This window comes from Mytilus californianus, unplaced genomic scaffold (assembly GCF_021869535.1).
Source record: "Mytilus californianus isolate M0D057914Y unplaced genomic scaffold, xbMytCali1.0.p SCAF_2, whole genome shotgun sequence".
Taxonomy (NCBI): domain Eukaryota; kingdom Metazoa; phylum Mollusca; class Bivalvia; order Mytilida; family Mytilidae; genus Mytilus; species Mytilus californianus.
Genome location: NW_026262668.1, coordinates 123528294 through 123551128, shown reverse-complemented (window position 1 = coordinate 123551128; position 22835 = coordinate 123528294). Strand labels below are relative to the sequence as shown.

The 22835-nt window shown below is 32.5% G+C and overlaps 1 protein-coding gene and 1 long non-coding RNA gene across 2 annotated transcripts; one reads left to right on the top strand and one right to left on the bottom strand.

Moving 5' to 3' along the window:
• Positions 1 to 8736: 8736 nt before the first annotated feature.
• On the top strand, positions 8737 to 18383 carry LOC127730881 (fascin-like). Its single transcript, XM_052239485.1, has 2 exons — positions 8737 to 9640; positions 17673 to 18383. Exons 1-2 carry the CDS (start codon positions 8765 to 8767, stop codon positions 18279 to 18281), a joined length of 1485 nt encoding a protein of 494 aa, XP_052095445.1. The 5' UTR covers positions 8737 to 8764; the 3' UTR covers positions 18282 to 18383.
• LOC127730882 (uncharacterized) lies at positions 13075 to 13588 on the bottom strand. Its single transcript, XR_007995343.1, has 2 exons — positions 13532 to 13588; positions 13075 to 13275 (listed from the first exon to the last, which is right to left on the bottom strand). It is a non-coding gene; the product is annotated as an uncharacterized LOC127730882 (long non-coding RNA).
• Positions 18384 to 22835: the final 4452 nt, after the last annotated feature.

The following is a 22835-nucleotide window of genomic DNA, read 5'->3' as shown; positions in this document are numbered from 1 at the left end:
AGTTTTTGGTGGGGTTCGTGTTGCTTAGTCTTTAGTTTTCTATGTTGTGTCATCTGTACTATTATTTGTCTGTTTGTCTTTTTATTTTTGACCATGGCTTTGTCAGTTTGTTTTCGATTTATGAGTTTGATTGTCCCTCTCGTATCTTTCGTCCCTCTTTTTTTTTTAATTAAAACACGGTACTGAATGTTCATCGATAATTCAAATAATTCAATAATACCGGCATAACAAAATATCAAATATTTCAAATGGGAAAACAAACATCCTGATTTATGTATAAATGATAAACGAAAATTAAATATGACCGACAGCAACGGACGACAACCCCTAATCAAAGAGCTCCCGAGAAGGGTCAATCACAATAAGGATGTGGCGAGGTTTAACTTGTGCGTTAAAACTTCTCCTAAATCTATGACGGTGCTATAGCATCAATACATAAAATTCAACAAATGGACAAAATCACAAAGTACCGATCTAAGAATACTCGAAACTATTCAAATAAAGTTAAAATCTAATTTCAACCAATAGATAAACCCATGTTTTCTCTGTTTGAAATGGGAACCAGTTCACATTCCATGGATTTGAATTTTACATAGCAAGTCATGTTTGTACTATATCTGCATTTTTAGATCTTTGTATTTAACCATATCGCACTTAGTTAACACCTAAATTACCATGTCAGCTATTGTCAATGTAATACAAGCAAACATTTTGTTTTTGTTTTTTTTGAAGAATACATTAATGTGTTTTAAAGGGTACATTACTTTGGAGATGTGACCACCTGATTGTCTTTTAAAAAAATAAATAGATTACAATTCAGCCATCATCTATCCCTTTATCAATCTTCGGTCTTAATTTATATATATAATCAGCTTGTTATGTCTTATTTTTATTCATTATCTTAAGTCATCATAAGTATCGACGATATCAACATCAGGTTTTGCCATTGGTGTCGTCATCAAAATCTACATCTGGTTATGATATGAGTGTATATGTTCATCAATATCGATTCGATATTGTGTCGACATTGTCGATATCGACGATATCGACATCTTGGTATGTCTTGGACATGTATGGAATACACCAACTCCTTCTATATAGCTATTACTTTTACAACCGGTCGAGCTGCCATAGTAGAAATACACCAATACCTTCTATATAACTATTACTTTTACGACCTACTGTTTCAGTAATCTGTCTCACTGCTTAATGTTTTCTGTGTCTAATTAAATTCTGACATAATGGAAAGGGTCTTTCAACAAAATCTCAGTGGTTAAATTTGCCACGTGATGTCTGCGCAACTTCCCCGCCATCTGTCAAACATTTCTCCTTTCACACATATGGTATGCCGACTTATTCTTATTAATTTATCTTAACTGTATCGCTATCGGTTTTTATTGTGAACAATATGTCGCATGTATATTATATACATAAAAAATCAAGAAATAAAACATTACCAGTTTTTATTCGATTAGCAAAATATATGGTCTTGTTTCAGTTAAACGACATACAACGACCGTTCATTATAGATCATGGAAGGATTATATTACTAAATCTGACTCTCAATAATGCTTCCATACATAGATCTTTTTTTTTGTGTTTTGTAATATATATAGCACAGGCGCTAAAATCTTATATATACGTGCTTGCCTTCTGTTAGAGGCTTTACTAATTGTTATCTTAAGATGGTATGAATAACATATTCATTAAAGAACATTTACTAAAAGAAACTTTAAAAAATTAAAAAATTAAAAAGTGAGGAGGGTCAATGCCCCTAAACGCCAGTGTTATACAAAGGTTAAAAAATACAATAAAACATAATTATGATAATTATACGCTTACATTATTAATCCAGTAGAAATAAAAACATTGTGAAATAAAGAAACCTGAATTTAATAAATTTCGAACGGAAGTCATTTTCAAAAAGTGTCAATATACAAAATTTTAGCCTTTACAGCTTCACAGCCTCACAGTTTTATGTGTGAATTTTCAGGCCCTAACAAAAATTATTTCTAAACATGCCACAAAATTTTAAAAAAAATAAAGCTAATAAAAATGCTTCAGAATGTATCCAAAATATGAATAAGAGGAGGACACACTTAAAAACCAAACCTCTACCGAAAGTTTAAAAGCTGAAATATAAATTATAATACATGTATATACTATTGGTTATGGAAGTTTTTCGATGCAAAAACGTGTAAAGTTTTCAACATTGCATGAAACTTTCAATCAACAATACCAATATACATCATTGAATATAATAACATCCTGATTATACACATGTTGATTAGTTTGTTGTTTAGTTACTTTGGCCAGAGACATATATACACAATATGTGTATATATGTCTCTGCTTTGGCAAAGCTGTTCTTTTCTTCTAGTTTTTATGAACATCGAACTTTGGTTTTTGTTAGTGAAACAAATTGAAAGAAAATTGTCCACACAGGTTACTTATTGTCAATTAAAATAAATGCCAAGATTCATAATATATATTATGTTTAACCAGAGACATATAATACAATTGTATAATAGACCTTTTCAACAATTGTCTACACCTACAGTTAAGAACGACTACGACAGGCAAGATGTGAGGGGTCGTCTCAAAAATAAAAATTAAAAATAATAGTATTGATCACAATTGATTTTATTGCTTGAAATTTATTTGATTAGCAATGATACAACTTTCCAACAGAGTCCAAAACGACATGGATTATTTTAATTAATTTATTATGAAGAAAAGGATGGGCATTAAATCACATTTCACCCTTTTAGACGTTGAGCTTCTAGCTGTGTTGGTGCAATTTACGAAAAAAAAAACCAAACAAAACATGTATTGTTGTAGTTGATGTTTTATTAAACAAAGTTTTATGTCTGTTGACAAGGGCGGCACATGTTTCTACAATGTCTGTTTATTTTGGTCTTGGGTGCATCTATAATGTATTCATTACTTTATACCTTTTTAATTTACCAAAATTTTAAAGGCCCTTGGTGTATCTTCCGATTCCGATTCCGATTAAAATCAATGAACTATTTTTAACGTTCTCTTGCTTTTTTGTGGCTTCCGCAGTAGTCTTTATGGTAGGAACCCCCCCCCCCCCAAAAAAAAAATAAAAATAAAAAAGAGAAAATGAAATAAAGAAAATAAACATACAGCGATCTCTGATCGACTAAAAAAGGAATCAAATATGAAGGCAAAGCATAATTTGAAAATATCACATCATTAAGTAAAAATTCTACCGTGTCAAAGACGTAAAAATTACCAACATATTCAGGACATGGTTCAGGCGCACAAAACATGTGAGGGGGTTTTACTAGTCTATTTGGATCCAAAACCTCCCCTATTCATGGTCAGATATGAAATTAATAAACAGCTACGCCCGTCGCTTTTTCAAAGAACAAAGTTCAATAACTTCTCAATGTCATATCAGAAATTCATGAAACATAAACCAGTCATGAAAGTTTCATGATAACTCCTCAAACCATTGTCCGATAACTGGAAAATCCTGCATTTTTTATGAATAAAATCACATAACTCCGAAACGGAAAATCTAAAATTTATAAAAATCAAAAGGGAGTTTACGTCAAAAGATATAAAAAAATAACCAAAGTCTCATGAAAACTGCTGAAAGCATTTTTGAATTATTGTCCGAAAACTGGAAAATCCCCGTTTTTCTAATGAATAAAACCTCGTAACTCGGAAACGTATAATCTTCAATTTATAAAAATCGAAAGGGAGCTCATGTCAATAGATATAAACAATTCACCAAAGTTTCTCGCAAATTGGTGAAAGTGTTTTTGAGTAATTGTCCGAAAACTGGAAAATCCACCTTTTTTAATGAAAAAAAACCCAAAACTCGGAAACCTAAAATAAAAAAAAGAAAGGGAGCTCACGTCAATAGATATAAACAATTCACCAAAGTTTGATGTGAATTGGTTCAAGCGTTTTTGAGTCATTGTCCGATATGTTGACGACGGACAGACGGACGGACAACGGTATACCATAATACGTCCCGTAAACTGGCGTATAAAAAAGAATCATAAGTACGAAAATTAGAAAAGATTCTAAAACTAAAGCTATGTCCACGAAATAGGAAATAGAGAAACAAATCCTGACCCGGTGACAACAAATCAAAATATAGCAATGACAGTGTAACTTATAAAACAAACGATGTTTGATCAACACGGACCCTATTAAACTCCAGTGCTAAGCAATTCCCGCTTCTTGTAAGAAACCCAAAGGTCATTTTCGGGAACGGGGGAAGGACTCTACGACAAAGAAACAAGGTATGTTGTTCGACCTTTGAAATCCATATATTTTTACCCCTCCCGAAATTGAATGTGTATATCAGGTAAGGTGAATATCGGTTGAAAAACACCAACTCGACCGTGTTTACAAGTGTTTAACGGACGGACGGACAGTCCAGTAATTATGTTTCAGAAATTTAGAAAATTCATAAAACAACTTACAGAAACAAATTAATCGTTATTGGCATGCTGAACAATCTTTGATGGAAGACTCGCATGATCAAAAATTGAAGAGAAAGCTGATCAGGATGCAGAATGATTGCAGTATTATTTTAATCAATTCAACGTGAAATGTCGTGTAAATACATGTAATAAGAATATTATATGACAGAGAAATATATTTATTTAAATTTTTGTTTGATATATCTTCTGTAGCTATAAGGTGAAGACAGTGTATAACCGCCAAATCGAATATGCATACGTAATGATAATCATGATGGTGTTTGTCTTTGAGACGACCCCTCAATTTTACCTGTAAACTGTAGGTGTCATTAGTCGTTGTCGAGAGTTGTTGAAAAGGTCTTATATGTCTCTGGTTTAACACAGAGCGATGAATGATGTCCCAGAAAACCACCAAATTGGGCAATGTCGTCTGCACTGAACTCTATATGATATGTTTAATTATAAAACATGCAGCCTTGAATTTAAGTCGTTGATATGAATTTAAATTCTGTATCCATTGACGTGAAAAGATAATTTGTCAGTTGTCCAAAATGATGGTTTAATTTATTTGTCAAAAGTATGAACCTATGAATTGCATACCCCGTTCTAATGAAAAATGATATGGTCACAGATTAAGAAACAATAACTTAATGCAATTACTTGCATAAGAAATTTGATAAAACAAATTAGCGTTTTGAAAAATATCTTCCTTTTCAGAGGCCCGACGGCATTGCACGTGCTTTGAGGAGTCACATTGGTTATAGAATCACTTCCGTTATTCACACAGACCTAATCTACATAACTAACGAAGTTTAATCATCATTGATTGGCTTTGGAGTGTGTCCTGAAGTAAACAAGCCCGATTTAAACCATTCGTGTTTCTTTTATTAACTTTGATATTTTGCATGCATCCTTCTGATCGTCATAGAAAAAAATACTTTGAAGATAGTCGGTCATCTACGAATTGCAAAATATCTGCTTTATCAACTTCCGTATTTAACCATACTCGGAGAACAAGAACCACAAAACCATAGCAATTTTGTATTTTTATTCAATCTGAGGTCAATACTTTGCATCATGCCATGTCGGGTTCCCCAAAACCCTTTTCTGTCTGCACTGGGATATTTTGTCCCAGGTATGCAAAAACATTACAAATTACAAATTGTGTATCGGATCCCAGGTATGCAAAAACAATACAAATTACAAATTGTGTATCGGACATTCTATTAAAACTGATATATAAAGGCAGCTTAAATAAACAAAAATAAACATAAAAATAAAATAAACATATGATGAAGAAATGATTACTACTTTATAAATGTACCTTGCTATCATATTACTACTAGACAGACAATCATCAGACGGATAATAAATCAACAATTAGTAAGTAGGTGTGAATCATTTATTCTTACACAATTATTACTTATTGAAATATCAAGATAAACATCCAGCTGTGACTGTCTCGTTCATGAGTGACATATATTTGATTTTCGGAGGCAGAAGGATTTTTCATACGATTTTTTTGTATATTCACCTGTTTGTATACTTCTAGGCCGGTTTGGTTTTTTTTTTTTCGTGCGGCGCAGTTTATTTATTGTTGATTTTGTACAACAATACAAAATTAATATTTCCTGCATTTTGTACGCATTTTGTGGGGCACAATATTCATTTTCATTCTGTCTTGGGCAATATAATTTATTTTGAGTTCTTACAGGATTTTCATTTCTAAGATCCTCCTGCCTCCCAAGAAAATAAAATTATCGTCCTCTTATATCAAAACAGCACAAGATATTATTTTACTTGAGCTGATACTTACTGCATTTTGCCATTCTACAAACAATAAATTGAATCTAGGGTTACATCTGTAATCACAGAATGTCGAGATTACAACATGTAAATTATTAATATTTTCGAAAGTTGGGGGAGAAATACTCAACTGAATTTCAACATATCAACACAAAAAAAAGATATCTTGTTTGAATTTTGATTATAGATGAAGCAAGCATTGCAAGTCATGCACAGTTAAATGTATATAAGAACATATCCCAGATATACTAAAATCCTATTATCGTCTGAAATGTTATATAGCATTGTTTCGACTCGGAATCTTGACGTGAAACCAACGCATTGCTCAGAATGAATTATTTTGCTGAAACATTGCAATATCAAAACTATGAAAAGATGTGAAAAGAGATGAGACAATATTCCCCTGTATTTATTTCACTTCTAAAGGGTAACCATCTGAATGATGTTGAAACCTAGTGGAATTTTCTCCCCTAACGACAACATTTACAATCCTCGTTTAAATAAACCAGATATACTGTTAAAAACTCTCAAATAAGTGCAATAACTACATACAAGACACACGGCTTTTTACTGTGATATAATTTATATAGCATAAATTTAACAAATTATTCAGTGCTCCAATGACCTACTATATCACTATATATAAAATATCACACCTGCTAAATAAAGTTTCAAATTATAAATAGTTAGGTTTATTGTTAACCGAACATTTGAGTTATGAAGATATGGCAAAATCAGTTGCTTAATCTGCCAGTAGGGCATTGGGGTTATTAATAGCAAAATGTAAAGCTCATGGTGGTTTTCAATATATTGTATATACAAAACTGTTCAATGCAATTGTATGGTCAGTGATTGATTATGGTGCCTCTTTTTGGGGTACTAAGGAATTTTTTTGTATTAAAATTATTTTTTTTTTTTAAATTCTGTTAAACTTAAAGCTATGAGATTTTTTATGGGTGTGAGTAGATATATCATAACTTTAATGTGTTAGCACTTTATGGAGATATAGGATTGAAACCATGTATTGTGAAACAATGGTCTACCATTTGTAGAACTTGGTCACGGTTAAATAAGATGTCTGATTGTAGACTTAACAAGAAAATTTTCTTTGGAGTAATAATCTCAGTTTTAATAAAGTAAAAAATTGGAACTGTAGAGTGAATACAAAGTTTAAAGAACTTGATCTTAATCAGTATTGTAATTTTGAATGTATTTTGTCTGTTATTTAAGATATTGAAAACAACCTTTTTATTATGTACCAGAATAAATGGCATTCAAATTTACTAGCTTATTAAAAGCAGTAAATTGTGTACTTACAGGTTATTTAAAACAAATAAATGTACAGAAAAATATTTATACAAATAATTGTACAGAAAAATATTTAAGTATTACTATGCCGGGGAAATACAGAAGTGCATATGCTAGATTTAGAGCAGGTGTTGCTCCAATTAGAATTGAAACTAATAGATACGAAGGTATAGATGTAAATGAAAGGTTTTGTTTTAATTGTAGAAAAAATGATTTAGATGTAATTGAAGATGAAAAACATGTGTTGTTAGAATGCCCAGAATATGCAAATTTGCGAACGATTTTTTTTTTTACAATGAATGTAATGTAGAAAGTAGTTTTAACGATTTGTGTAATGAGGAAAAGTTTTTATTTATGTTTCATAACGACAAAGTTTTCTATTTCACAGCTAAAATCTGCCATGAAGTACTTTTTAAGAGAAAGTGTATTTTTATACTCGTAATACATGTGACTGTATATAGTGTTTTGATTTTTATCTTCTGATTATGATTACAAAAGAATTTCTTTTTGGTATCATTTTTTTATTTTTTTGCGAAGTTTCCCTTTAAGGTGTTTTATGCGAAGATATATTGATATATGTTATACATGTAATATAAATGTATTTTTAATGTGTGTTTTACAGTCTCTCATAACTCTTTTTAGAGTGTCTCTTTTATACATTGATATGTTATTATTATATTGTGTTTTATATCAAATGTTTTAAAGAGGTGATTTCTAATAAATTATTTGTTTGTTTGTTTGTTTGCTTAACCAAAAGCCAAATATCATGGCAGGTGTTGACAACAATATATCACATACAAATAGAGATATTATTTTTTTATCGTCAGACAATTGAAACAAAATTATCGTTTAAAAAGTATGTCAATGAAAATCTTTATATGATGGACATTTTAAAAGTATATGTTTTTCATCTTCTAAATATGTGATGGCTTACGATGCCCAACGATTTACGTTTACTGGTTACTGTCATCAAATTAAAAAAAGACAGCATATATTAGAATAAGAAGTGTTGATGAATCTGTACCTTAATCTAGACAGAGAAAGAACAGTTCCTATCACAATTTGAGGAACAGAATTGAACACCACTGCCGTCAACGTAATAATACTTAAAAGTTTCATCGGCTATACTGATAGTGACGACGTCGTCGCCATAGACGCAGAAAGAGTTTGACAAGGACATATAGATGTCAACAAACAGTTTTTCATGGCCAGCAGGTTTGCAAAATTCTGCTTTTTACTTTCTAACATCGGAAGATTTTGGATATGAACTAACCATCTTAAGCACTGGGCTGAACAGAAAACAGATTTGGACTCTGGAATTAAACCATGACGAAACAGTCTACATGAAGAATCGATTTGAACGTTATCTGACAACTGATAAGTGTGGAGCCGTGAAATGTGAATCTGAGAAACGTATTGATGATGGGAAATTTAATGTAGAATTCTCCCCTGATGGATCTGGTAGATGGGCTTTTAAAAGTGAAAAGTATGGAAGATACTTAAGTGGAATTGATCAAAAAGTAGTATGCTCGTCCAGAAAAGTTTCTGAAAAGGAACTGTGGTATGTTCCAATGGCTAGACACCCACAAATCGTTTTAAGCAACAAAAGACGGAAGCGTTATTTTGGTCTAGTAGGAAATAAAATTATATGTCGAGATAGAATTCCATGGGGACAAAATTCAATATTTACTTTAGAATATCATATGGGAAAATATTTAATAAAAACGAGTGATAATAGATATCTACATAAAGATGGTAATTTAACAGGATCAAAGGAACCGGGAACACACTTTACATGGGAACTGAGAGTAAACTCAGAACCAAAGATTGAAGGAATTGCATTTCGGGATGACGAAGGAAAATACTTAGCTGGTGTTGGTAGCATGTCGGCAACTCTCAAAACCGGCAAGAAAACAATAACAGACGAGGAAATTTTCCAACTGGATGACAGTCATCCCCAAGTTGTATTTGTGGCACCAAATGAAAACAACGTATCGATTCAAAGCGGTTTCGGACTGTCTGCCATTACAGAACAGGAAAGTGAAAAGGAAACTTTTCAGGTAAGTACAGTATCAGTAATGTTTACACCCTAAACAGAAATTTAAAAAGACCCTATCCCCGAACAAAATGGCACGCCATTCCCCATTTAATTGTCACCGTAAGGATCAAACGCATGAAGTATATAAAAACAAGAAGATGTAGTTTGATTGCCAATTAAATAACTCTCCAACAGAGACAAAGAGACATAGAAGGTAACAATTTTATGTCACCGTATGTCCATCAACAATAGCAATACCCATACCGCATAGAAAGCTGTAAAGGCACCGAAATGACAAATGTAAAACAATTTAAGAAAACTAAATTTTATGTAAAAACAATAAACGGAAAACAAATATGATATACAGCAACAAACGACAACCACTGAATTACAAACATGAAGGTATATATACACAAACGGCAACCTCTGAATTACAAACATGAAGGTATATAGACACAAACGACAACCTCTGAATTACAAACATGAAGGTATATATACACAAACGACAACCTCTGAATTACAAACATGAAGGTATATATACACAAACGACAACCTCTGACTTACAAACATGAAGGTATATACACAAACGACAACCTCTGACTTACAAACATGAAGGTATATAGACACAAACGACAACCTCTGAATTACAAACATGAAGGTATATATACACAAACGACAACCTCTGAATTACAAACATGAAGGTATATATACACAAACGACAACCTCTGACTTACAAACATGAAGGTATATACACAAACGACAACCTCTGACTTACAAACATGAAGGTATATATACACAAACGGCAACCTCTGAATTACAAACATGAAGGTATATAGACACAAACGACAACCTCTGAATTACAAACATGAAGGTATATAGACACAAACGACAACCTCTGAATTACAAACATGAAGGTATATATACACAAACGACAACCTCTGAATTACAAACATGAAGGTATATATACACAAACGGCAACCTCTGAATTACAAACATGAAGGTATATAGACACAAACGACAACCTCTGAATTACAAACATGAAGGTATATAGACACAAACGACAACCTCTGACTTACAAACATGAAGGTATTTGCAAAAACGGCAACCTCTGAATTACAAACATAAAGGTATATACAAAAACTACAACCTCTAAATTACAAACATAAAGGTATATATACACAAACGGCAACCTCTGAATTACAAACATGAAGGTATATAGACACAAACGACAACCTCTGAATTACAAACATGAAGGTATATATACACAAACGACAACCTCTGAATTACAAACATGAAGGTATATATACACAAACGACAACCTCTGACTTACAAACATGAAGGTATATACACAAACGACAACCTCTGACTTACAAACATGAAGGTATATACACAAACGGCAACCTCTGAATTACAAATATGAAGGTATTTACAAAAACGACAACCTCTGAATTACAAACATGAAGGTATATATACACAAACGACAACCTCTGAATTACAAACATGAAGGTATATATACACAAACGACAACCTCTGAATTACAAACATGAAGGTATATAGACACAAACGACAACCTCTGAATTACAAACATGAAGGTATATATACACAACGACAACCTCTGACTTACAAAAATGAAGGTATTTACAAAAACGGCAACCTCTGAATTACAAACATGAAGGTATATAGACACAAACGACAACTTCTGAATTACAAATATGAAGGTATTTACAAAAACGACAACCTCTGAATTACAAACATGAAGGTATATATACACAAACGACAACCTCTGAATTACAAACATGAAGGTATATAGACACAAACGACAACCTCTGACTTACAAACATGAAGGTATTTGCAGAAACGGCAACCTCTGAATTACAAACATAAAGGTATATACAAAAACTACAACCTCTAAATTACAAACATAAAGGTATATATACACACACGACAACCTCTGAGTAGCAAACATGAAGGTATATATACACAAACGACAACCTCTGAGTAACAACCATGAAGATATATATACACACACGACAACCTCTGAGTAGCAAACATGAAGGTATATATACACAAACGACAACCTCTGAGTAACAACCATGAAGATATATATACACACACGACAACCTCTGAGTAGCAAACATGAAGGTATATATACACAAACGACAACCTCTGAGTAACAAACATAAAGGTATATACAAAAACTACAACCTCTAAATTACAAACATAAAGTATATATACACAAACGACAACCTCTGAATAACAAACATAAAGGTATATATACACACACGACAACGTCTTTATAACAAACATGAAGGTATATAGACACAAACGACAACCTCTGAATTACAAACATGAAGGTATATAGACACAAACGACAACCTGTGAATTACTAACATGAAGGTATATAGACACAAACGACAACCTCTGAATTACAAACATGAAGGTATATAGACACAAACGACAACCTCTGAATTACAAACATGAAGGTATATAGACACAAACGACAACCTCTGAATTACAAACCTGAAGGTTACTATAGGTATTTACAAAAACGACAACCTCTGAATTACAAACATGAAGGTATATAGACACAAAAGACAACCTCTGAATTACAAACCTGAAGGTTACTTTAGGTATTTACAAAAACGACAACCTCTGAATTACAAACATGAAGGTATATATACACAAACGACAACCTCTGAATTACAAACATGAAGGTATATAGACACAAACGACAACCACTGAATTACAAACATGAAGGTATATACACTCTAAAAAATGTGTTTAGAGCCTAAACACTTTCCTAAACACATTTATGAAACCGATTTTTGACATGTTTTAAATCTAAACATGTTTAATATTTAATGTGCTAACAGCCTAAACGTGTCAAGCTATAAAGTGCTTAGACTGTAAACATGTTTAGCTGTAAAGCGTTTAGACTAGAAACACGTTTAGCTAAAAAGTGCTTAGACTGTAAACATGTTTAGCTGTGAATTGTTGTATCTGGAAACATGTTTAGATGAGAAGTGTTTTGTCTGGAAACACGTTTAGCTGTGAAGTGTTTTGAATGTAAACATGTTTAGACCATAAAGGGTCGTGAAGAAACATGTTTATCATTTTATTGTGAGAAGCCGTTACTTCATTAGGCCCCAATTAAACTAATATTCCGGAAGGCTTGACTGTAAAACGTATGATAGCTCTCAATAAAACAGGTTTTCATACCATCACAAAAAGGAGCCAATGCATCAAACTAAGAAACTGGAATTTCCATATCAAATTGAATGTGACCAATACCTTTTCAATCTCAATGAGTTTTTTCTTTAATTCAATTCACGTCATTCAACTATTGCATTTTTTCTTCATTTCAAATATTCGTAAAACAGTCTAGAACTTTTGAAATGAAATTATCATTATACTAATTCTAGCTTTAAAAACAAAATTACAACTTATAAAACAAAGGAATTTATGTTATCATTTATTTCCAGTTTATCATTGAACACAATCAAAAATAAATTCATATCAAGGTACATGTACATAATATCGACCAATCTTCTACTTGTACCCCATCCCTACAACAAAACAATTTGAAAATGTCCTGTTTTCATTTTACAGGTCAATAAGAGCTTCTCCTTTCTTAGTACCCAACTGCTGGTCAATGGCCTGAAATATAGAAAAATATTGATAAGCAACTAAGTAGAATTAATCTAAAAATATAAGAATACGAACTACAACACCAAAAAGTAAAAGCATGATTTAAGATCCAGATAACAACATTAGGACCGTGGTATAAAAACATAAATTTACTGATGAATCAATTGATAGTTTTTAATATAAAACTTCTTTTCATGCTTAATTTTATTCATTTGATCAAATATATATTGGCATTTTTAAAATCAAATACACTTTTGATTCTTACCTAGCAGCATATTTGCTACTGTTCTTTATCTCCTCTTTTAGCATGCCAAGACAGATGATTTCCTCTGCACTTCTCTCTTCTAGAATAAAACAATACATATCAATAAAATTATAAAAAAATCACAACCGCGTATAATTATTGAAATAAACAAGCATCTTTCTATTTATTTTGAGGAAATGTTGATTGTGAATATCGGAAGTGCTGACGAAAACAATGAACTCGATATGACACTGGATTTGCGAATGATGCACCTCATCCTGATAAGACTCGGCAGATTCCGCTACCCTTCATGTTTCATTATAATCTGCCGAGGAGTACCGAACGAAAATTATCCTCACAAACTCCTTTCCAAGAACATATATAAATAAAAAAATGAATGCAAACTTGCATGATAGAACATTAAACAACTCTTATCATCTATACACAAGATAGTTTGAACACTTAAAGCTCTTATAAGCACCTGTTTCGTGGGATGGTACCCCCTTTTCTCTCCTGCATTGACTATACGGTAGTGTACTTGTAAATAATGCTTATAACTGTCAATAATCATTTAAAATTGGCAGTACAAAATAAAAGACAGTATAATCATGACTCCTTACCTTTCTGAAACAGTCAGTTATGGTCAGAAGTAAACAGCGTGGCCTTTGACTTCGGGTTCTTTGTTTCTTCTTCCCGCTCAAAAATTAGCACGTGATATGAATGCCGTATTCGGCCTCAATGTGTTGTAATTCTAAACGTGTTTAGGAAAGTGTCTAAATATTGAAAGTGCTTAGAATTTAAACACGTTTAGCTTAATATACTTGACAAAGTAGCTAAACATGTTTAGCACAGCAACATGTTTATTGAAAAGTGCTGAGAGCCAAAACATGTTTATTGCGAAGTGCTGAGAGCCAACACATGTTTATTTTTTTATGTTTAGAAATTAAACACTTTCCTAAGCACATGAGTCTTGCAACACGTTTAAATTCTAAGCACAATTTTTACAGTGTAGACACAAACGACAACCACTGAATTACAAACATGAAGGTATATATACACAAACGACAACCTCTGAATTACAAACATGAAGGTATATAGACACAAACGACAACCACTGAATTACAAACATGAAGGTATATATACACAAACGGCAACCTCTGAATTACAAACATGAAGGTATATAGACACAAACGACAACCTCTGAATTACAAACATGAAGGTATATATACACAAACGACAACCTCTGAATTACAAACATGAAGGTATTTACAAAAACGACAACCTCTGAATTACAAACATGAAGGTATATATACACAAACGGCAACCTCTGAATTACAAACATGAAGGTATATATACACAAACGACAACCTCTGACTTACAAACATGAAGGTATATATACACAAACGACAACCTCTGAATTACAAACATGAAGGTATTTACAAAAACGGCAACCTCTGAATTACAAACATGAAGGTATATATACACAAACGACAACCTCTGACTTACAAACATGAAGGTATATATACACAAACGACAACCTCTGAATTACAAACATGAAGGTATTTACAAAAACGGCAACCTCTGAATTACAAACATGAAGGTATATATACACAAACGGCAACCTCTGAATTACAAACATGAAGGTATATATACACAAACGACAACCTCTGAATTACAAACATGAAGGTATATATACACAAACGACAACCTCTGAATTACAAACATGAAGGTATTTACAAAAACGACAATCTCTGAATTACAAACATGAAGGTATATATACACAAACGACAACCTCTGAATTACAAACATGAAGGTATATATACACAAACGGCAACCTCTGAATTACAAACATGAAGGTATATATACACAATTGACAACCTCTGACTTACAAACATGAAGGTATATATACACAAACGACAACCTCTGAATTACAAACATGAAGGTATTTACAAAAACGGCAACCTCTGAATTACAAACATGAAGGTATATATACACAAACGACAACCTCTGAATTACAAACATGAAGGTATATATACACAAACGGCAACCTCTGAATTACAAACACGAAGGTATATATACACAAACGACAACCTCTGAATTACAAACATGAAGGTATTTACAAAAACGACAACCTCTGAATTACAAACATGAAGGTAAATATACACAAACGGCAACCTCTGACTTACAAACATGAAGGTATATATACACAAACGACAACCTCTGAGTAGCAAACATTAAGGTATATATACACAAACGACAACCTCTGAATTACAAACATGAAGGTATATATACACAAACGACAACCTCTGAATTACAAACATGAAGGTATTTACAAAAACGACAACCTCTGAATTACAAACATGAAGGTATAAATACACAAACGACAACCTCTGAATTACAAACATGAAGGTATATATACAAAAACGACAACCTCTGAATTACAAACATGAAGGTATATAGACACAAACGACAACCTCTGAATTACAAACATGAAGGTATATATACACAAACGACAACCTCTGAATTACAAACATGAAGGTATATAGACACAAACGACAACCTCTGAATTACAAACATGAAGGTATATATACACAAACGACAACCTCTGAATTACAAACATGAAGGTATATATACACAAACGACAACCTCTGAATTACAAACATGAAGGTATATAGACACAAACGACAACCTCTGAATTACAAACATGAAGGTATATAGACACAAACGACAACCTCTGAATTACAAACATGAAGGTATTTATACACAAACGGCAACCTCTGAATTACAAACATGAAGGTATATATATTATACACACACGACAACCTCTGAATTACAAACATGAAGGTATATATACACAAACGACAACCTCTGAGTAACAAACATGAAGGTATATATACACAAACGACAACCTCTGAATTACAAACATGAAGGTATATATACAAAAACGTATATAATGCCAAGGATTGGGTATGGTATGAATTATCATTCATTACAAAAAATCACTATAAATTAAGCCGTTAGTTTCCCCATTGATTTTTTTCACATTTTTCATGTCAGATTCTTTTATAGTCGACTATACGATATAGGTTTTTCTCAAAGTTGAAGGCCGTGCAGTTGCATATAATTGCTTACATCCACTCCATTTAAACTTCGGTGGATAGTTGTCTCATTGGCACTCAAACCACATCTACTTATTATTATACGAAAAAAGTAAATGAACAACGTTTTTATTGTAGTTCTAATCTAACATTTAAGTGGGGCTTTCATTCAACAAAATGTAGCAAAAACTCTTGACCCCTTTAAAAGTTATAAGACGGCCATATATGTTTCAATAATACATTTATCGTCCATGTTATATTTCTTTTTTTATTAACATTTCCTCCAAGTTAAGCATTTATTAATCGGTTTTTTTCTACGTAAATCTGTGCAGCGGCTGGGCAGGTGGGTGGGCGTTTGGCTCTGTTTCCTTGCAATATGTTGTGCTTGTCAAATTTTGATATGTTACTGAATGCGAAATGGGGGTAAAGTTCGTTATTGACGATTTCACTTTTGTCGATCAGGAGTTATGATCCCTGATTGATTAAAAATGGGTTCTTTATATCGGTTCCGTGCAATAACTTGTGATTAATATGTATAAAAGTTGTTACTGATGACAAAATCGAGGTCAATTTCGATACTGACGATTTTCAGTTTTTCATTCACAAGTTACGGTCCTTAGTTGATTGATTGGTACATGGCATTTTACGTCGTTTACTTGCAATTAGTTAAGAACTGTTCAACCAATGATTTCCAAATTTATAAATATTGTTTCTGTCAATAATGTAATTGTCGTTCAGGAGTTATGACCCTTAATTGCTATAACACTGACAGCAATATCATTTTGGCAGTCTCTTGTTTTTTATACCGTGCCCCGGATAATTTAATATGAGTAGTACCAATATATCTATTTTTAGGCTCCGTATATTTGTTTTGCGATGGTACGAACATGAAGTGTAAATTTGACCCCCAAAAAATAAGAAAAAAGTATATGATATTCTTAGATCGCAGTAATATGTTTTGTCTTTGTTGATAAATTGACCGAAGAAAAGTGGGAATCTTCAACGATTTAAAAAAAACTTGATCTAATGTAACAGTGTTGATTTAAAAAATCATTTGTTTGCAGATTGAATTCGACTATGCTACCAAAAAATGGTACATCATCACATCGGATTATAAATACTGGTCTGTTAGCAAGAGCAATAAAATCGAAGCAACTTCTGCAAGCCGCAACCCAGATTGTTTATTCCATTTCGAATGGATTTGTGGAGCTGTTGCAGTAATAGCCGCCAATGGCAAATACGTAGGCATACAACCGAATTGTCAAATGATTGCTAATAGTAGTGGCATCGGTGCAAAGAATATATTTAGAATCAAACTCATCAATCGACATATGTTGGTTTTACAAGGTGATTATGGATATGTAGGAAAGAAGTCGCCGTCTTCGAAGGAACCGGTATACTCGTGTAACAAAACAATGTACGAAGTATTGCAGCTCGAACATGGTGACAACGGAGTTTATTACATCAAAGGCGACAATGGCAAATACTGGAATCTTAAAAACACTACAATCTCTCCAACTGGCATTAACCCGCAACCATTTATACTGGAATTTATGGGGCATTGTGTTTTGGCTATCCGTGCACCTAACACCAAATATATAAATGGTGAGAAAAGTGGTGGCTTTGAAGCTACCACTCAAGTAATACAGAAATCTTGTTTGTGGCGATTCTAGGCTATAAAAACTTTTTATTTTCTCTTCAGCGATCAGTTTGTAAGGAATCAGAAACGCATTCCAATTTTTCTTGCATAAATTGTATTAAAATGATCAAATTAGTGTTGTTGTTTTTGGTTTTCTGTATATTTTGTAAATGATAACGCTATAATCTAAGTCAATTGTTGAAAAGTAATATAGCTTTGATAAATACTCATGAAGCAGATACATGATACCTTTTTGGAAAATAAAAGGATTCAGTTTAATTTATTCAAATAAATTGATTGATTGGTGTTTGCTTTTTTCATGCAAGATTTTTTATTTCTGATAAAACCAAGTTAATGGAACAAAGAAAGATAATAACATACAGATTTTGCGCATGACAAGTTTGTACAAAACGAGAATAAAACGATGAGAGAACGAGAATGATGATCAACCTGGAGCTTCTGTATAACGAGAATGATGATCAACATGGAGCTTCTGTATTGAGAACGAGAATCATGATCAATCTGGAACTTCTGTATTGATAATTTACATAAATTTTTCAAAACCCTAATATTTAAAAAAAAAAAAACTGCCGAATTTCAGAACATTTACTCGGCTTACGTAGTAAAGTAAACAAAAAGCTCTTCTACTTTCTGTTAGAGCTGTACAATTTAGAATACAGTGAAATTCATCACACATCTCTCAAAATTACAAAGTACACAGTACCTTTCCGGTCTTAACAATGCCAAACTATCTACCTGTTTCTATAGGTAACCAGTGATTTCCAGTTCTAAATCTACATAAAGTTATTTTATCTTTATAAGGTAATAAGTCTAAGTCTAAATATTCTTCAAATTCAAAGTTTTCTCTACAGAATCAATGGAGATGGGACCAATAAAAACTACGGAATCAGTTGTCATTTTTAATTCAAATCAAATCCATGCAATGGTATCATTGTCTATTACAGAGACATTTAGTACAAAAGCATTATTTATCTCTGTCTTAATATAAATGAAAATTAACTGTTGTTGCAGATTAAAAATCTGTAAAATTTCACAGATCGTTTTCTATACAATAACCTATTGAACTTGTTTTATGCCATTAAATACACAGTATATTGGCACATTTTGAATATTAGACTGAATATATAACTCATTCAAGTAATTAGTAATAACTTCCCTTTATCACAAATATTTATATCAACAGTGTTTAGTTATTGATAAGGAAGTGTTACTTAGCAAAAATAATCACATAAAACTATATCCTATGAAGATCAATATGTGTCACCATGGAATTACATTATATATGTATCTCCATGTTGTCACATAGATATAGAACTGCAATTATAAATTTCTTTTATATCGTGATCCCTATGATATGGCATTTTGTTTTCCCGTTCATTATTTTATATATCCGAACACACTCATGCGAACATAGTTTACAAGTGATGGTATGACTTCTCTCAGTCACTATATATATTACCGACCGTGCAAGACCCTCGTGGGAAGTCAAGGTCGTTAACCCCCCCTCGTCGTCGTCGACTATATATATTTTTCAAGAAACTTTTACATATATACCAAAAAGAGCTTATACTATCAGCAGTGTAAATAAAACGTCAATGAGACGGCACAAATAACCTAAAGCAAAAGCAAGATACATCTATAGAAGGAAATATACAGTCTTCGGCAATATCTACGAAGATTTAAATCGTTCCATGTCTAAAGAAGAAAAAGACCGTAGAACTTCAACCCTTCGGGTGTATATCCGCGGTTGTGCCTGTAACGTGTATTTTACGACAGTTTTATTTAATAGTTTATAAAATTGAACTCCAAAATTAATAATTGTGTTGTTAAATACCGTAATCGTAATAAAAATGTCTATCATGCCATCAATAATAATTGGGAAACAAGAGGCTCTCAAGAGCCTGAATCGCTCACCTGTATTTCAGAGGAGAAGATTTTTAAATGTTTGCAAACTTGATGAACAAATTGTGTAAAATTGTCTTTAAAGGGCAGTAACTCCTTAAGGGGTCAATTGACAATTTTGGTCATATTAACTTTTTTTGTAGATCTTACTTTGCTGAACATTATTGCTGCTTACAGTTTATATATATATCTATAATAATATTCAAAATAATAACAAAAAACTGCAAAGTTTTGTTAAAACTACCAATTCGGTGGCAGCAACCCAACAATGGGTTGTTCGATTCGTCTGAAAATTTCAAGGCCGATAGATCTTGACCAATTAAACAATTTTACCCCCGTGTCACATTTGCTCTAAAAGATATAGTTTTTGAGATATAAGCCAAAAACTGCATTTGACCCATATGTTCTATTTTTAGCTATGGTGGCCATGTTTGTCGATGGATACAAATTTCGGATACAATTTATAAACGAGATACCCTAAGGAACATTTAGTTAAAGTTTGAAGGTAATTGGCCTAGTAGTTTCAGACGAGAAGATTTTTAAATGTTAGCAAACTTGATGAACAAATTGTGTAAAATTGTCTTTCAAGGGCAATAACTCCTTAAGGGGTCAATTGACAATTATGGTCATATTAACTTTTTTGTAGATCTTACTTTGCTGAACATTATTGCTGCTTACAGTTTATACATATCTATAATAATATTCAAAATAATAACAAAAAACTGCAAAATTTTGTTAAAACTACCAATTCGGTGGCAGCAACCCAACAATGGGTTGTTTGATTCGTCTGAAAATTTCAGAGCTGATAGATCTTGACCAATTGAACAATTTTACCCCAAGTCAGATTTGTCCTAAAAACTTTAGTTTTTGAGATATAAGCCAAAAACTGCATTTGACCCCTATGTTCTATTTTTAGCTATGGCGGCCATGTTTGTCGATGGATCAAAATTTGGATACAATTTATAAACTAGATACCCTAAGGAACATTTAGTTAAAGTTTGAAGGTAATTGGCCCAGTAGTTTCAGAGGAGAAGATTTTTGAAATAGTTTACGACGACAGACGACGACAGACGACAACAGACGACGACGACAGACGACGACGACGGACGCCAAGTGATGGCATAAGCTCACAGCTAAAAAACAACACTAGAGTTACAGTCAGGACATATTAAATATTAAAAACAACAATACGTTATAATCACTACCACACCCTATTACCGGCTGTCGGTAAAGCAGATGTAGTAGGAACTGTGTTTCCGATTGCTATTGAAAACAATTGTTTTTGCTTTCGTCGTGTGTGCAGCAAATTTTTGTCTGAGTTTCCGATTGCCGTTGCAATACCACGGATTTTGCAATCGTGCAGTACAGCAGATTTTGATATGTGTTACTATTGCATTTGATATACAGATAGCTGGCAATACGCGTGATTATTCCGTTTTGAAATTAAAATGACGACAATTCACTCAACTAGTTTCGAAACTGTGCATGTGACTTGTCATTGAGTTAATGGTTCGTGCCTCTTAGACTGCTTATATTGTTTCTATCAACTGAAGCCGAAGTTAAGTATTAACGGTGCTTTTGAATTAGTAAAGCATATAAATATTATAATACTGGTACTTTTGTCATATTTTCAAAGATTTTTTTAAGCCGTTCATTCATATGCATTACGGGTGTATTATCCAAATAAACACAGACCTGAAATGACTACTTTGCACTTAACTGGTTTTTTTTCAGTCTCGCAAAAGTGAAACAATAATCTGGATAAAATGAATTAAATTTAAAAAAAAATAACAAATTCGTGAATTTTCATTATGTCAATTAATCAGCTAAGACCAAAGAGGTTGTATGAGTCCTTGGCTAAGACTAACAAATTGTACTGTATGTTGTTTTAGAAGATTTGCAAGTCCTAAACAGATATAATTCGATTTGCTAAAACATATGTATAATCTTAGTTATTAGTGTATATAATGTCGTTATTAACACCTATGATCATATAATGTGATATTTTATACTGCTTGAAGATAAAACAATCATATTAAATCCGTAAAGTGTCTTTAATTTAACGCTTTAAACAAGTGTAAATAAAACTTCTTATCAGTTACTACTCCGTTGACACGCGCAATCGATACGTGGTGACATTTACAGTTAGTCGCGCGTGCCACTCACGTTCCGGAATACCAGACGACAATGCTATTGCCAGGAGACAAAAACTGAACGTTATCAACCTATACGATACAGTAGTCTAAAAATACTATCAAGGAAGATACTGAGTAGCAATAAAGTATACCTGAAGACTGTTAAACCAAACTTATTATATATATAACAGTGCATGTGTACTTTCAAATATTAATTTGTTCTCTATTTGATGCCCGTATACTTTATTTCTGCTAGCGGTGTAAAAATATAAGGGGGTTGCTTTTGTAGGAGAATTTAAAGCTTTTATTTTAATAACCTCCACCCCCCCCCCTAAAAAAAACAACAACCAACAATAACAAAGAAAAACCAGATACAGTGTATATATGTCTCTGGAAAAACATACAATAAAAACATCAAAAATCAGCATTTACAACTGCGACTAAAAATCAAGCATATATAATAGTCCGGGACAACATGAAATTGGGGTTTTTAATTTGATTATATCAACTGTGAGAACTTTTAAATTTGG

Coding starts and splice junctions, on each gene's coding strand:
- LOC127730881 (XM_052239485.1), top strand. CDS start 8,765: ATGTCAACAAACAGTTTTTCATGGCCAGCAGGTTTGCAAAATTCTGCT. Junction 9,641..17,672: donor GTGAAAAGGAAACTTTTCAG/GTAAGTACAGTA, acceptor ATTTGTTTGCAG/ATTGAATTCGACTATGCTAC.